The sequence below is a fragment of the Lepidochelys olivacea genome (assembly GCF_965140295.1).
Source record: "Lepidochelys olivacea isolate rLepOli2 genome assembly, chromosome: 6".
Classification (NCBI taxonomy): Eukaryota; Metazoa; Chordata; order Testudines; family Cheloniidae; genus Lepidochelys; species Lepidochelys olivacea.
The window spans coordinates 66868410-66883938 of NC_140416.1; the positions used below are offsets into that span (position 1 = coordinate 66868410).

Here is a 15529-nt window from a genome sequence, read left to right on the forward strand (position 1 = left end):
ACTGCCAATACAACTATACACTTTTCCTGGTTAACTGTTCTTCTGAAATGGCAAACCCCTTCCTTCTTCACAGTACAAGTGAGTGAATTTAGTCAGAAGCTCAACTGTACTATCTCCAACTGTCTAAATTGCTGGTACAGATAGACAAATTAAGAAAACATTTTCTTGACTTTTTCTACAGAGCAATACATCTAACCGGTAAGAAAAGGTGACCCCGCACCCTGTATATTTTTATTAGCACCATTATCTCTTTGTTAAACCCTAGCTACGAAGCACTGGAGTGCAGAAGTAGTAGGTTTGATAGGGAAGAGAAGGGAGGTAATTACAGTAGCTTACCTGAGCAGTGAGCAGAGTTGCCAGGGATATGTCTGCTCGTTCTTCTGTGATGTAGGTCCGTGGTTTCCCATCCCACAATGCACAGTCCTCCAAGTCCATCAACTTCACCTGAGATTTAGACAAACCTGGTGGGCGAGTAGCCTGTTGCTGCTGGTGTGCCTGACGCAGACTGATCTGCTTTGGCAACATGTTTTCTTCTAGAGCTGGCACCATAAAATTATCCACCTGATTAGCCATGTTGCTACTTGGCAGAGACTTAGTAACCTTCTCCCCTGGGACTGAAAAGCTGTGTTTCTGCTTTAATACAACAGGTGAAGGAAGTATGGGTTTGTAGGATGGTTTTACTCGGCTCTTTGAAGCTGTCTGTTTATTCTGAATTTTCATCTTCCTAGAGGCAGAAGACACAGCGAGAGGCTTAAAAGTATAAGAGGTGGATGGAGTGCTGGTGGATTGCTTCTTCAGAACACTGTCTAGTGTTCGTACATAGCTAGTGCTCTTGGTTGGCAGCTGATAAACCACAGGAGAAGTGGAAGTGCTAGAAGAAAATCCCATGCTTGTTTCCATCAGCTTCCCTTCATTTTCCAGGTATTCATCCAGCTTGTCACTGCAGAAAGCGGAGCGATTCTTCAAAGACCCTTCTGAACTACTACCTGAATAAATATGGAATCCAAATACACAGGAAATAACTCCAGAGAAAGTACATTGTCAGTTCTCCTAATAGGTAGAGTCAACAGAGAACAGTAATTTCTTTAACTTTCCAAAGCTTTTATACAACATCTGGGTATGAAATGGGTGATCATAGCACAGCACGCATGCATGCCAAATATGGCCACTCAGTTCAACAATGCACCTAGCAGCCACTGGAATTTTTGATATGATGGGTGGCTCATGGCAGTTACAAGTCTCAGGGTGCAGTGTTCCATCTCGCTCTGAATGGGTAACTATGAAGACCTATTTGAAGCACTACAAACTAGGATATGTAGTCTCTCCAAGGTACACCTTTGCATTAAAAAACTATTACAGTGGTTGCAATCTAACTACAGTTTATTTAAATTCAGTGTAGCCTTCTGGCTCCTGGCAAGTCACCAAAAGCAGCCTCCCATTAGGCAAAGGTTGGGTTTCCTCAACCTATGAAGTATCTACTCCCATTATAATTTTAAACATATATACCCAAGAAATTGCAGATTCTTCCCCAAAGAACAGTCTAAAGCAACACTGAAGATAAGAGTTCCCACACCTCTCTAAACAAGGGTTGTTTATATAGAGTCCAAAATGGATCAGTAATAACAACCCTATTTCAGTTAGCTTTTGCCTTTTCTCAGCAGTCATTTGTACAAAATAAAAATCACACTTTTATCCTATTTCAAAGTAGAATAAATCACAATGGGAAAATAAAATCTCTCTGATTCCACAAAACCCCATTCAGATCTTTGAATCTGTATCAGTGAAATCACAGTAACCAGGGGATTCTTTACTCATGACCATTTCTGCTCCAAAAATTTCACTAAAAATTAAAATAAAGCATTAAGTAAACTGAAAGGATCTGCTCCTAGGACAGAAAAAGGGCCACATGTATCACATGGAAACACTCTTTTCTACCTCTTACCTTCATTTCTAGAAGCACTGTGAAACTTCCCTCGCCAGCCCTTGATCTTGGTAAAATCATTCGTTTTCCCTGTCCTGGAAACAAAGGGAAACCCAGCATCTGGAAAGAAAACAAGCCAGCCTCACCTTATCAACCAGGTGCAAAAACATTACACATGAATGAATAATGATCCTCTACATGTGGAACAATACCACTTCTAACTCAGCCCCCTAACAACATGGAAGTCTAACTGACTGTGACTACAGCACCCTCAAGCAAAGTAACAGAAAAAAAGGCTTAGAATCGACATTTGGGGCCTCAATTTCAGGAGTCCGGTCTATATGAAATATCACCAATACCATACACACAAATGACTCCATGCGTACATGCGAACTGGAAATTTTCTTTGAGCTCATGGCTAGACAGGCAATCTATGTGTGTCCATTAGGGAAAACCCAATTTTATACACATACATGCGTGCCTGCGCTAAGCAGGTGTACAGCTGCATGACAATGCCATTACTGAAAATCAGAGCCTGACTGTCACATGGTAGACCACTTGGCCAAGAAGTTCATAGTAATTTAAACAGCAAGTTTATGATATATGGCTTTCGTATAAAGATTCCTCATTAAAAACAAAAAATTCCTATGCGATACCTTCTCATCACTGGCATTCAACTTTATTTAAAACTCCTATTCCACATACACAACTAATCCCAACCCCTCAAGCCCTCAACAATAATGCTGAAAGAATAGATAATGTATTTTGAAAGCATGGTTTACCTACCCGAACAGCCAGGATTGATTCTTGGGTAGTTCCACAAAGAGTAGTTTTTTGAGTAGGAGAGCGGGAGCTGCACACCCAAATATTTCAGGTCAATGCTCATTGTTGGGTCCACAGAGTTCAACTTTAGTCCCACTGCAAGAAGCAAGTACCAGTGAAAATCACACAGCCCGCAAACTATTAGCAAAAAGAAGCAGCAAATCTTTTAAGATGATACATTTCTCAGCTTATACAAGTAATAAAAAGTTACTTTAAAAGAGTTTGCATTCATTCTGTGTTTTAACAGACTTGAAAATAGAAAAAAGAATGGCCAGGGGTTCCAGTTTCCCACCAGACTTCAACTCCTATGCAGTTTAGATACTACAGTATCTGAGATCATACCACCCTATTAAGATGTGCTTGGGATGAGATAAAAAGGAAAAACCACTTTCATCTCTCTCTGTCCAGGGAAGAATGTAAAGATCCTATTGCACTTTTTGAAAAAGAAGAAAGGGTCAACCTCTGTTCTCCTGGGCAACATTCCTTATCTCAAAACAGGTGCTAATATCCACAAGCTGGGTGTAAGATATTGCTTAAGTTTTAACCGGATATAATATTCCTTATTTCTTATCTTAAAACTGTTACCTACTGTTGTTGTCCACCACTGAACAGTTGTGCCAACAGTTGTAATGGGTGAAGTGATTCCTGAATATTTATATCAATTTACATACAAACACTAATGTGTTTTTTGGAAGAAAAGTGCTATAAAATAGAATTAATTATGATTATGGCTATTGTGTTTACATATTCAGTCACTGCACAATCAGTAAGATACTGATAGAATTCTCATTCTTTTGCAAAGTATTATGGAATACCATTAGTATGAGAAGCACTATATAAAAATAAATTTTCTTAGTAATTGAATAGAAAAACGAAGTGAAAGAAGTAACAATTGCATAGAATAATTCAACAGAGCAAGCTAGTAGGTACAAAGGAATTTCTAGACTCTTATCCCCTTCCAAGTCCCCACGTGCTTTTCCTCTAAGAAAACTTGCAATGGTTGGGATAAAATAAAGGTATACCAATCATAATAGTCACTTTCCCTCACTTTAAGCAGCAGCAGAAGGGGGATACTAAGTGAACAAGTCGATCAATAAAATGGTTCATCTGGAGATGTATAGCTGAACAATTTAGGATCTAGGTAATTGAAGTGACCTTTCGTATGTGCATGATCATTTAAATTTAAATGTGTACATATTGTGCTGTGGAATTTTTTTTCTGAGAAGCCCCAGACTGAACAAGCTTGGGGAAAGTCCCTATCTCATCCCAGAATACATCAATTCATGTCAAGATTAAAAATGACAAGAGATGAATTTAACAACAACAAACAGAACAGAGTTCTCTTGAAGCCTCCAAATTAATGAATCCCAAGCAAGATCTTTTCTTTATTTCATGTGTAACATTCATTTCCTCACAACCATGAAACTGATAATCTGCATGAATTCTGAAGATTATTTTTATTGGTGGGATTGAGGTAATACCCAGAGAAAGAACAGTTACTGTACAGTAACTGTGGTTCTTTGAGATGTTGTAATCAAGTGTGAATCCCACTGTAGTTGCACGTGTACCACATGCACACTACCTGAGTCCTTTGAGTAGCAGTGTCCTTTAGGGTCACATGTGTGCCTGTGCCTTGTTGCATGCCTGTGTGAAGACATAAAAGGCAGTGGCCACCACCTTTCCTGAGTTCCCTCGCAACTCGAAGCCAGTGTCAGCTGAGGATTCCAAAAAGCAGGGATGAAGGATGCGTCATGGGATCCACACTGACTACAACATCTCAAAGAACCACAGTTGCAGTAGGGGAAGTAACCTTTCTTTTGGAGTACGTGTGAGTGGATCCCACTATAGGTGACCAGCAAGCAATATCCTTTCAGGATGGTGGGAAGAAGGCGTTTCAGCTGCATCCATTAATATAGTAACTGAAGAACTGCTCTCCCAAGCTTGGCACCAGACTTGACTGCTAAGCCCAAAGTAAAACGCTTGACAAGGTCAGTGGTCCACAGTGCTGTTTTGCAGATTTCTGATATCAGCACATTACTGAAGCAGGAGAAAGATGTTGCTTGCGATCTGGTGGAGGGAGCCTTAATGTTGGCTAGGAGAAGTACATCAGCCACCTGGTAACACAGTGAGTTGCATTGTGTTATCCATTTTTTATTCTATGTGAAGAGGTGGCCTGACCTTTAGAATGCCTGGCTAGTGCCAGAAATACACTGGGAGACCGTCTGAACAGTCTGGTCCTGAATGTAATAAAGCAAGGACCTGGACACATCTAGCATATGCAACTTCTCTTCTCCCAGTGTGGAGTGTGGCTTTGGGAAGAAGACTGGTTTAGATTAAATTCTAAGACCACCGTGAGGATGAATTTTGGATGAAGTTTTAGCACCACAATATCCCTATGCAATGTTGTATACAGAGGTTCAGCCATAAGTGCTTGGCACTAACTCACTCCTCTAGCCACAGTGATAGCCACTATGAAGCCTGTCTTTGGAGTGAGGAAATATAGGGAGCATTCTGAAGAAGGTTCAAAGGGAGGCTTCATAAATCTAAGGAGGAGGATGTTGAAGTCCCAGGCAGGAGTAGGTTCTAAGACTGGTTGGTAGGTATGTAATAGCCTTCTGAAAAATTTTGATAATGTTCAGTGAGAAAAGACCAAGCAAAACAGTTCAGGTAAATGGCAAGCTGAAAATGCTGCAAGGTGGATCTTAATAGAACTGAACGTTTAAGTGCGATAGTCAAAGATCATCAATACTGAGGTCTGGACCAGGTCCAGGCCATACTGGACTGCCCATATAGAGAGTCTCTTCAATTGAGATGAGTAAGTCTTCCTGGGCAGTCTCTTCCTGCTCTGTATCAGGATTTCCTATACCTGTAGGGAGCGTCTCTGTCTGCAATACTCAACCAGGCAACTACCACACTGCAGGCACAATGACTTTGCGTCTGAATGGACTATCTGGCAATGGTGCTGGGAAATCAGATCTGGCCAATCTGGGAGCTGGATAGGCAGCAGAATGGATATTTGTAAGAGGTCTGTCAACCAAAACCATCTCAGCTACTAGGGTAACACAAAGACAGTTTTGTCTTGTTTGATTTTGGCTGTTACCCTGGGATACAGAAGTCCTTGGGATCACTGCAGAAAGAAAGCATGCATAGGCAACGCCAGGCTTGTGCCCGGTCTGGAACAAATCATCTGGCACTTGATGTTGGTGGCAAACAAGCCTATCATAGAGGTCCCCCAACAAAGGAATATCAGCTCTCTGAAGGACCTCCGCAATGATCACTCATGTGTGGTAAACAGATTATCTGCCAGGTTGTTGATGACACCCAAGAGGTGAAGAATGAATGGTTTATCATATGTTGGAGCGACCAGAACTTAATAGTTTTCAGACAGAGGGGAGGCCAAGTGTGCACTCCCTTGGTTGTTTACACAGTGCATCACGTACATGTAATCTACCAAGGTCCGCACTGTGTAATTTTGAAGGAGAGATAGGAAGGCCATGCAGGCTAGCCTGATGGCTCTAAGCTCCAGGACACTGATGTAGTGCCCCATGACTTTAGGGATCAGGTCCCTCGTATTTGTGGACAGCCCAGGTGGACTCTCCAACCACCTCCCTGATGCATCTGTGGTTAAAGTCATTGTCAGGGAGCAAAGAACAGTACCCTTCCATGCACTTTTTTGGGTTCCTTCCACTATCTCAGTTCCGAGATGACATGGTGAAACTACAACCTTCTTGTTCATCTGGGGTATTGTTGAGAAATAGATTCACCAGAGACAGAGCTGAAGGGACTACAGGTGAAGTCTGGCAAGCAGCAACACATACATGCTTGCTACATAGGGCCAGCAGACCCATACCATAGCAGACTGACTCCCTCAGGGAACTGATGGGCAAGATCCACTGGGAGAATAACGTGAGGGGGAAAGGAGTCCAGGAGAGCTGGCTGTATTTTAAAGAATCCTTATGGACGTTACAGGGCAAACCATCCCAATGTATAGAAAGAATAGTAAATATGGCAGGCGACCAGCTTGGCTTAACAGTGAATCTTGCTGATCTTAAAACACAAAAAAGAAGCTTACAAGAAGTGGAAGATTGGACAAATGACCAGGATGAGTATAAAAATATTGCTCGGGCATGCAGGAGTGAACTCAGGAAGGTCAAATCACACCTGGAGTTGCAGCTAGCAAGAGATGTTAAGAGTAACAAGAAGGGTTTCTTCAGGTATGTTGGCAACAAGAAGAAAGTCAAGGAAAGTGTGGACCCCTTACTGAATGATGGAGGCAACCAAGTGACAGAGGATGTGGAAAAAGCTAATGTACTCAATGCTTTTTTTGCCTCTGTCTTCACAAACAAGGTCAGCTCCCAGACTACTGCACTGGGCAGCACAGAATGGAGAGGAGGTGACCAGCCCTCTGTGGAGAAAGAAGTGGTTCGGGACTGTTTAGAAAAGCTGGACATGCACAAGTCCATGGGGCTGGATGCGTTGCATCCGAGAGTGCTAAAGGAGTTGGTGGATGTGATTGCAGAGCCATTGGCCATTATCTTTGAAAACTCATGGCGATCTGGGGAAGTCCTGGACGACTGGAAAAAGGCTAATGTAGTGCCCATCTTTAAAAAAGGGAAGGAGGAGGAACCTAGGAACTACAGACCAGTCAGCCTCACCTCAGTCCCTGGAAAAATCATGGAGCAGGTCCTCAAGGAATCAATTCTGAAGCACTTTAGAGGAGAGGAAAGTGATCAGGAACAGTCAGCATGGATTCACCAAGGGCAAGTCATGCCTGACTAATCTAATTGCCTTCTATGACGAGAGAACTGGTTCTGTGGATGAAGGGAAAGCAAGGGACGTGTTGTTCCTTGACTTTAGCAAAGCTTTTAACACTGTCTCCCACAGTATTCTTGTCAGCAAGTTAAAGAAGTATGGGCTGGATGAATGGACTATAAGGTGGGTAGAAAATTGGTTAGATTGTCGGGCTCAACGGGTAGTGATCAATGGCTCCATGTCTAGTTGGCAGCCAGTATCAAGCGGAGTGCCCCAAGGGTCGGTCCTGGGGCCGCTTTTGTTCAATATCTTCATAAATGATCTGGAGGATGGTGTGGATTGCACTCTCAGCAAGTTTGCAGACGACACTAAACTGGGAGGAGTGGTAGATACGCTGGAGGGTAGGGATGGGACACAGAGGGACCTAGACAAATTGGAGGATTGGGCCAAAAGAAATCTGATGAGGTCCAACAAGTGCAAAGTCCTGCACTTAGGATGGAAGAATCCAATGCACTGCTACAGACTAGGGACCGAATGCCTAGGCAGCAGTTCTGCGGAAAAGGACCTAGGGGTTACAGTGGATGAGAAGCTGGATGAGAGTCAACAGTGTGCCCTTGTAGCCAAGAAGACCAATGGAATTTTGGGATGTATAAGTAGGGGCATTGCCAGCAGACGGAGGGACGTGATCGTTCCCCTCTATTTGACATTGGTGAGGCCTCATCTGGAGTACTGTGTCCAGTTTTGGGCCCCACACTACAAGAAGGATGTGGAAAAATTGGAAAAAGAGTCCAGTGGAGGGCAACAAAAATGATTTGGGGACTGGAACACACGACTTACGAGGAGAGGCTGAGGGAACTGGGATTGTTTAGTCTACAGAAGAGAAGAATGAGGGGAGATTTGATAGCTGCTTTCAACTACCTGAAAGGGGATTCCAAAGAGGATGGATCTAGACTATTCTCAGTGGTAGCGGATGACAGGACAAGGAGTAATGGTCTCAAGTTGCAGTGGGGGAGATTTAGGTTGGATATTAGGAAAAACTTTTTCACTAGGAGGGTGGTGAAACACTGGAATGTGTTACCTAGGGAGGTGGTGGAATCTCCTTCCTTAGAAGTTTTTAAGGTCAGGCTTGACAAAGCCCTGGCTGGGATGATTTAATTGGGGATGGGTCCTGCTTTGAGCAGGGGGTTGGACTAGATGACCTCCTGAGGTCCCTTCCAACCCTGATATTCTATGATTCATTGCAATCAGGAATAATTCTAACCTAAGTAATAGCAACTGCATCGACAGGAACCTGTCCTTTGGAAGGTATGCTCTTGCTAACCCAAGTTGATCAGTGCTCTTATGAACTCATTCGGTGATGGGATAAGATGATTTTTTGTAGTTCACTATGAGACCTGGCTGAGAGAACATATTTCAGGCTTGCCGCCATGTCCTGCTGGGATCTGCCTTCCCACAACTGATCATCCAGGTAAAGGTATACATGAATGTCTTTCCTTCTAAGATGTGCTGCTACTACCTTTGGACACCTCATGAAGATTCTTGGTGCCATGGAGAGTTTGAATGGCAGTACTTTCTACTTGTAATGATTTGGCCCACCATGAATCTGAACTATTTATTGTCAGCTGGGTGGATGATTATATGGAAGTACGTATCCTGTACGTAAAAGTTAAGAGTTAGAAACCAGTCATGGGCCTGAAGATGTGGGATGACAGAGGCAAGCGTTACCCTGAATCTGAGATGACGCATGTATTTGTTCAATCTCCTCATATCTAGGATAGGATGAAGACCCGCTTCAGGATAAGGAAGTGACAGGAGTAGAAGCCTCTTCCCTTGTACTACCCCACCTACCTAAATGAAGTAACAAGTCTGCTTGTCTTTGTAACATGCAGTGTTGTAGCTGTTTCAGTCCCAGGGTATTAGAGAGAGAAGGTGGGTGAGCTAATATCTTTTACTGGACCCACTTCTGTTGTTGACTGAGAAAAGCTTTTGAGCTTACACTGAGCTCTTCGGGTGACCTCTCACCAATAGAAGATGGTCCAATAGAAGATATTACCTCCTTGTCTGTTTGTAACAGGCTTTTGTGAGAAGGGAAAGGGTATGGAGTGGGAAAGTACAGAAGAGCCTTAGGATACAATGTCTAATGCCCATTTGTCAGTTGTCCCAGTGGAAAGGGGCCAGGCAGTTGCTGAAGGTGGAGAGAGGCTCCAGAATGAATGCAGTGCAACTCTTGACGCTTCTGTCAAATCTGCGGCCTCTGAGAAGGAAGTAGGTTAGCCAAAGAGGTGGGAAATGGGCATCCCCTGGAGCACCTTGTCCTCTTTCTTTGTCATTACTCTGGTCGTTAACTCAAGGAGTAAGATAATGTCCTCGGTCTCTGCTGGGGCTGGTACCTACATGTTTTTCTATAGGGTGTCAGTATATGGTCATTGAGGGAATTGAATACCGTTCTCTGGCTGAAGTGCTCCATCACTGTCTGCTCCCTTCTGGTTTTGGAATAAATGAATCTCACTACCACAGACAGTAAAGGGAAACTGAAGGAGGGTTGCTGCAGCTCTGCCATTTATGCCCTCACACAGGCGCAAGAGGAAGCATCAGTGGCCACATCACACACTTCTGTTCAAAAGTCTCTGATTCCATTCACATGAGCACCTACAGTGGGATCCACAGTGAAAGATACTTGAAGAACCACCCAAACTCAGGTCCCCACTGTGGTAAGCACAGTATTAAAACACAGTAGGAAACAATTCCTGCCCCAGAGAGCTTTACATATATACCTTCCTGGAGACTAGGATGTATCACTTGCTTATGCCGCAAGGACTTCAGATCTTCCAAGAGTTCTTTTTCCAGCAAGCATATTCTTGCTCGACAACCTGCTCAGAGAATGAAAGATATTATTGTGTATGCAATGAGACTGCACATGCTATGCAAAATTCTGATACACTGTTCATTTAAATACTTATCTCCCACTGTATCCTTACACCTTCTTTTATCAAGGCCAAACCACCCAAATTCCATCCTCCACCCCCCCCTTTTTTTTAAACTATTATTAAAGGTTATTGAGTGTTACCTGGATCACTTGTAGCTAGCAAGGAAGTCTGCAGATTCTGTGATTCTTCTCCTCCAACTCTATCAACAGTGTGAATGTCGAGAGCTTCCTACATGCAAAAAGAGCCTCAAATAAATGTAAAATGCTTTAAAATCAAATGCTCATCTCGACACAAGCTAGACAGCCATATCATTAAAACAGGCTATTAGAGTGGCCTAATTATAGTGCTTTGCATTACTATGCACCAAACTCCAGATTCTAATCACTCATTCTCGCTGAGCCAGTGATAATCAAGAGTGCTATGAAGGTAGAAAACGCAGACAGTGCTACAACTACAAATTTTTTAAATAACGTTTTCAGGGATCCCAAAGGAGAAAATTATTATTTTCAGCTTATGACCACTGAGAAGCTAAGTTAAGCCACTGCTCCTTTTGAGCATATTAAGTTTTATTGAGGACACTGAAGGAAGAGTGATTTACCTTGGATGCAAAGGACACAAAGAGGACTCCATCCACATCCTCAAGATCTGGCTTAACATCTGGAAGGATACTTCCTGATCCCAAGGAGGCATTCTTGCTTGTCACTGCATTCTTCCCTATGTTTTTAGGGGGTCGTCCAGCCTTGGAGATCTTTAGCTTTCGTGGCCTTCCCCTTCTACTTGGGCCGGATGACATAGGATTTTGATTAGTACCAGTACCCTTCTGGGACATGGGATTCCTTAGTACACCTGCTTTTTTTCTTCCAGCAACGTCTCTGGCTGAAAAAAGGCCACCTGTAGAGCTCCCAAGCTTGAAACTAGATGATTTAGATATGGTCCATGGTGCCTCTTTGATGGAACAGTATTTTTGTGGCACTTTGTTTCCAGAGTACTGTTTTTTCACAGCTACTTCCTCAGTTTCCATGACTGTGTGTAAGCAAGAGTCCTTATGATTTTCAAAACAAATAGGCAAGGAGTCCAATATTGCACTCACTGGGGATTTATCCTTCTTACAAGAGGAGAGCATGGTCTGTGGCAGCTCAGAAATCTTTACCGTGCTCTTGGTGACTGCACAGGGCTCTAAATAGACTACAGGCATCTTCCCACTATCCAATTTTAACATTTTGGCTTTGGCAACACCTGAAGGGTTGGCCAGCATTCGTTTGGTGGACCTGACTCCTGCATCTTTTCTGTCCATCTCACTGTGTTTTCTCAGCTGTTTCTCTAGTATGGGATCATTATCACTATTGGAATATTCATCTGTTTCCTCATCTGTGTCTTCCTGCTTCACAGTTATCCCTTCAATGCACACACTTGACCCATAATCATAGTCATCTACCGGCTCCTCTTTAATGACTACATTGAAGTGTCCATTTGGGTCCAATGGGGATGCTACCCGGGAGCTGCTTTCATAACTGCTAGCGATGGGACTGGAGAAAGTAAACAAGAACTTTACCACACAGATAAAAGACACAAAATTCAAAAAATATCCTGTCATATCAATTATATTTTCCTTCCCTAAAACAGATTCCTCAGTACTGCACAATAAATGGTTATCACAGTAGGAAGATACTACTTTAGCAGGACGTTGCTCCCTATAAGGAACAACACTTAGGTCAGCTGAGCTTGACAGTGACTTTAGGGCAACTGCTGCTAGTTAGGACAAGCTTTCATTTTTAGCATACTAGTTAGCATTCAAGAAACATCATTATGCCATCTCATATGTTTTTTCATCATACAGACTCCAGAGAATATAGTAATTTCTTATTTTAGGTAGCAGGACTCTCTCTTCTGCTCTTATACGAGAATCATATTTAAAAGTAACTGGTATTCTAACCCGTCCCATATGAAATCACCCCATCCATTTGGAAGCCACTGAGCCAGATTCTGCTCTCAATTACTCCAGCGTAAATTCAGAGTAACTCCACTGAACTCAACTGACTTAGTCTGAATTGAAATGGATATCAGTGAAAACAGAACTTGGCCAGACATTAGAGAACTCCAACTGTAGATGCAATTTCATTCTTATAAATAGTTCTGGGAGGTATTGGTTGCTTCCCATCAGTTTTGCTAACATTATCAAAATCTGGCAGCCAGCCATGGAGAAGAAACGCACCTGAAAAATATAATCCCCCCCCCCACACAATACAGCTCAGAGAATGATAGTTGAAATTTCAGAAGCAAGCCTATAGGTAGGGCCCTACCAAATTCATGGTCCATTTTGGTAAATTTCATGGCCATAGGATTTTAAAAATAATAAATTTCAAGATTTCAGCTATTTAAATCTGAAATGTCATGGTGTTGTAATTGTAGGGGTCCTGACCCAAAAAGGAGTTGTTTGTGTGTGTGTGTGTGGGGGGGGGGGTTTACAAGGTTAGTGTGGGGGGGTTTGCAGTGCTGCGACCCTTACTTCTGCACCGCTGCTGGCGGTGGCGCTGCCTTCAGAGCTGGGCAGCTGGAGAGCGGCGGCTGCGGGCTGGGAGCCCAGCTCCGATGGCAGAGTCACTGCCAGCACCAGCTCAGAAGTAAAGGGTGGCATGGTATGGTATTGCTTCCCTACTTCTGTGCTATTGCTAGCGGGGCACTGCCTTCAGAGGTGGGGGCCTGGCCAACAGCCACTGCTCTCCAGCCACCCAGCTCTGAAGGCAGAGCAGAGTAACGGTGGCAATACCGCAACCCCCCTAAAATAACTCTGTGACCCCCCTTTTGGGTCAGGACCCCCAATTTGAGAAACACTGGTCTCTCCTATGAGCTCTGTATAGTATAGAGTAAAAGAACACAAAAGACCAAATTTCACACTCCGTGACATGTTTTTCATGGCTGGACCACTTAATGATCTTTCCAAATGTTATTTGTACCATTACTAACGATTGTAAAGCGCTTTGGATAAAAGTGCTAATCAAAAAAAGCGTTTTTTTTCCCTACAAATAAAAGCACACAACTCATATTTTAATATCAGTACTCTCTCCCCCGCCACGGCAGCCACCGAGATGGGCTGGGAAGGACAGGGTTCTCTCCCCCGCAGCCACCGCCCTGGAGATGGAGAAAGTTGGTCTCTCTCTGGCTGCTGTTGCCCTGCACATATTCCCCCTACCCACTCTTCTCACCCCACTGCCCCCTCCCACCTACCCCCTATTCCCTCCCAAGGCCATCACCTCACCTGACATGTGCATCTCCTCCAGGGTTCAGGCACCTAATTAATGGAGCCACGCCTACATGGCTCCACTAATTAGGTGGGTGACCCTTTATTCTCTTATGTGTGGCTGCCCAGGCGTGTACCTTAGAAGGAACTATCCGCAGACCACCTGAATGGAGCTCGCAGACCAAGTTTGAGAACCTCTGGTCTAGTAGATTTTCAGGTTTCCCATACTAATGTGGGAAAGAGCACAATGCTAAACTTTAATTGGGATGGTAAAACCATTGCAAAGGAAAATTATGGTTAACTGTTCCTTAAGATATTTAGGAGTAGTTGCTGCCCATAAAATTTATGAGTTACAAAAACTGAATTAGATAAACCTCTGTCTTTTTAGAGAAGAAGAGAAAGGAATAAAATGGAAGGATTACATTTTTAAAAAGGGAGAGAGATATTTGTGGACAAGGAAAGTCAGAAAAATCTAAAGTAAAAAAATATTTAAAAAAACCCACAATTCAGAGAAACAGAGGAAAGGATTTCAGGGGATGGAAGGAGAGAGAAGCAAAAACATACTTTCTGGACAATGCAAAAAGAGACACAATATAATCCAAAACAGGAATGGCAGAGGGCAGTAAAGCCACAAAGTAAAGAGAAGGTACATCAAAAGTGCAGGACACAGAGTAAATTACATTTTTAAGCTTATTAGATGAAAAGTTGATTTGCAATACAGTTACGTATGGTAAAATACCTCTATATTATTGCTTTATTTCTTTAAAATTCATGGCCATGATTCTGGGGGGGAGGGTTTTTTGGGGGAAGGGGAGGTGTGGTGGCATCTGGGCTCATAGGCTTAGTACTTTAGTTAGGTGCTGTTTTGTAAATTTTTCAAGTCTTGAACACTTCATTCATGGAGATCTGAATATACACCACTTTTAATTGAGTAAAATCTTCTTCTTCCTAAAACACACTTGATATAACTAAATTTTTTACTCATTATAATAATTTAAATTACCATCATATTGATACAATATCAAATCATAAAGCAGTGGTCCCCAAACTTTTCAGGATCGCTCACCCCCCCCTTGCCCCCATCATAGAATCATAGAATATCAGGGTTGGAAGGGACCTCAGAAGGTCATCTAGTCCAACCCCCTGCTCAAAGCAGGACCAATCCCCAATTTTCGCCCCAGATCCCTAAATGACCCCCTCAAGGATTGAACTCACAACCCTGGGTTTAGCAGGCCAGTGCTCAAATCACTGACCTATCCCTCCCCTCCCTACCAGAGCTGGGCCGGGAAACAGCAGGGCCGGGAACGGAGCACCAGGGCCAGACGCTGCAACTGAGGGTGAGGCCAGAGCTGTGGGCAGAGAGGAGGTTGGGTGGCGTTCCCTCCCCACCCCTTCTGGGGACTGGCCTGGGCTGCAACATGGCCCCTACGCAAATATTCCTCCGTTCCCCCCCGAGGGGGGCATGCCCCATAGTTTGGAGACCATTTTCATAAAGAAATGTATGGGACACATATTTGAGACTCCCAATGCCTTGGAAGAATGCGAGAATTCTTGTGCAAACATGAAATGCAGCAATAAATGAACTTCAAAAACATGATCAAAATTCTCCATAAGGATGGTTCATTATGGTAACCTTCTAAAATAGGATTCCGATTCTTCTCAGAAACAAAAATGTCTGCAAATATTTTCTTCTTGCAATTTTTTTGTATATCACACAGCAATGAAAGTTAAAAGGATACTGATGGTATCTGAATAGACTTCAAACATTTTACAATGTATCACCAGTGAGAGAAGGATTCGAAAACCAAAGCCTTATCTATACTAAATCGCTTTGTAAACTGATTTCAACCCATCTTAACATAAAAAACA

The 15529-nt window shown here is 43.1% G+C and overlaps 1 protein-coding gene across 8 annotated transcripts in view; it reads right to left on the minus strand.

Annotated features, from left to right (window-relative positions):
- MGA (MAX dimerization protein MGA) overlaps positions 1–15529 on the minus strand; it is an 82611-nt gene that overhangs the window by 55165 nt on the left and 11917 nt on the right. For all 8 annotated transcript variants that reach the window (XM_084631703.1, XM_084631700.1, XM_084631702.1 and 5 more), the window contains exons 3-8: positions 11021–11948; positions 10563–10650; positions 10270–10365; positions 2708–2839; positions 1943–2041; positions 337–986 (exon numbers count right to left, since the gene is read on the minus strand). In XM_084631703.1, coding sequence (XP_084487829.1) covers positions 337–986; positions 1943–2041; positions 2708–2839; positions 10270–10365; positions 10563–10650; positions 11021–11948 — 1993 coding nt within the window. The remainder of the gene's footprint in view (positions 1–336; positions 987–1942; positions 2042–2707; positions 2840–10269; positions 10366–10562; positions 10651–11020; positions 11949–15529) is intronic.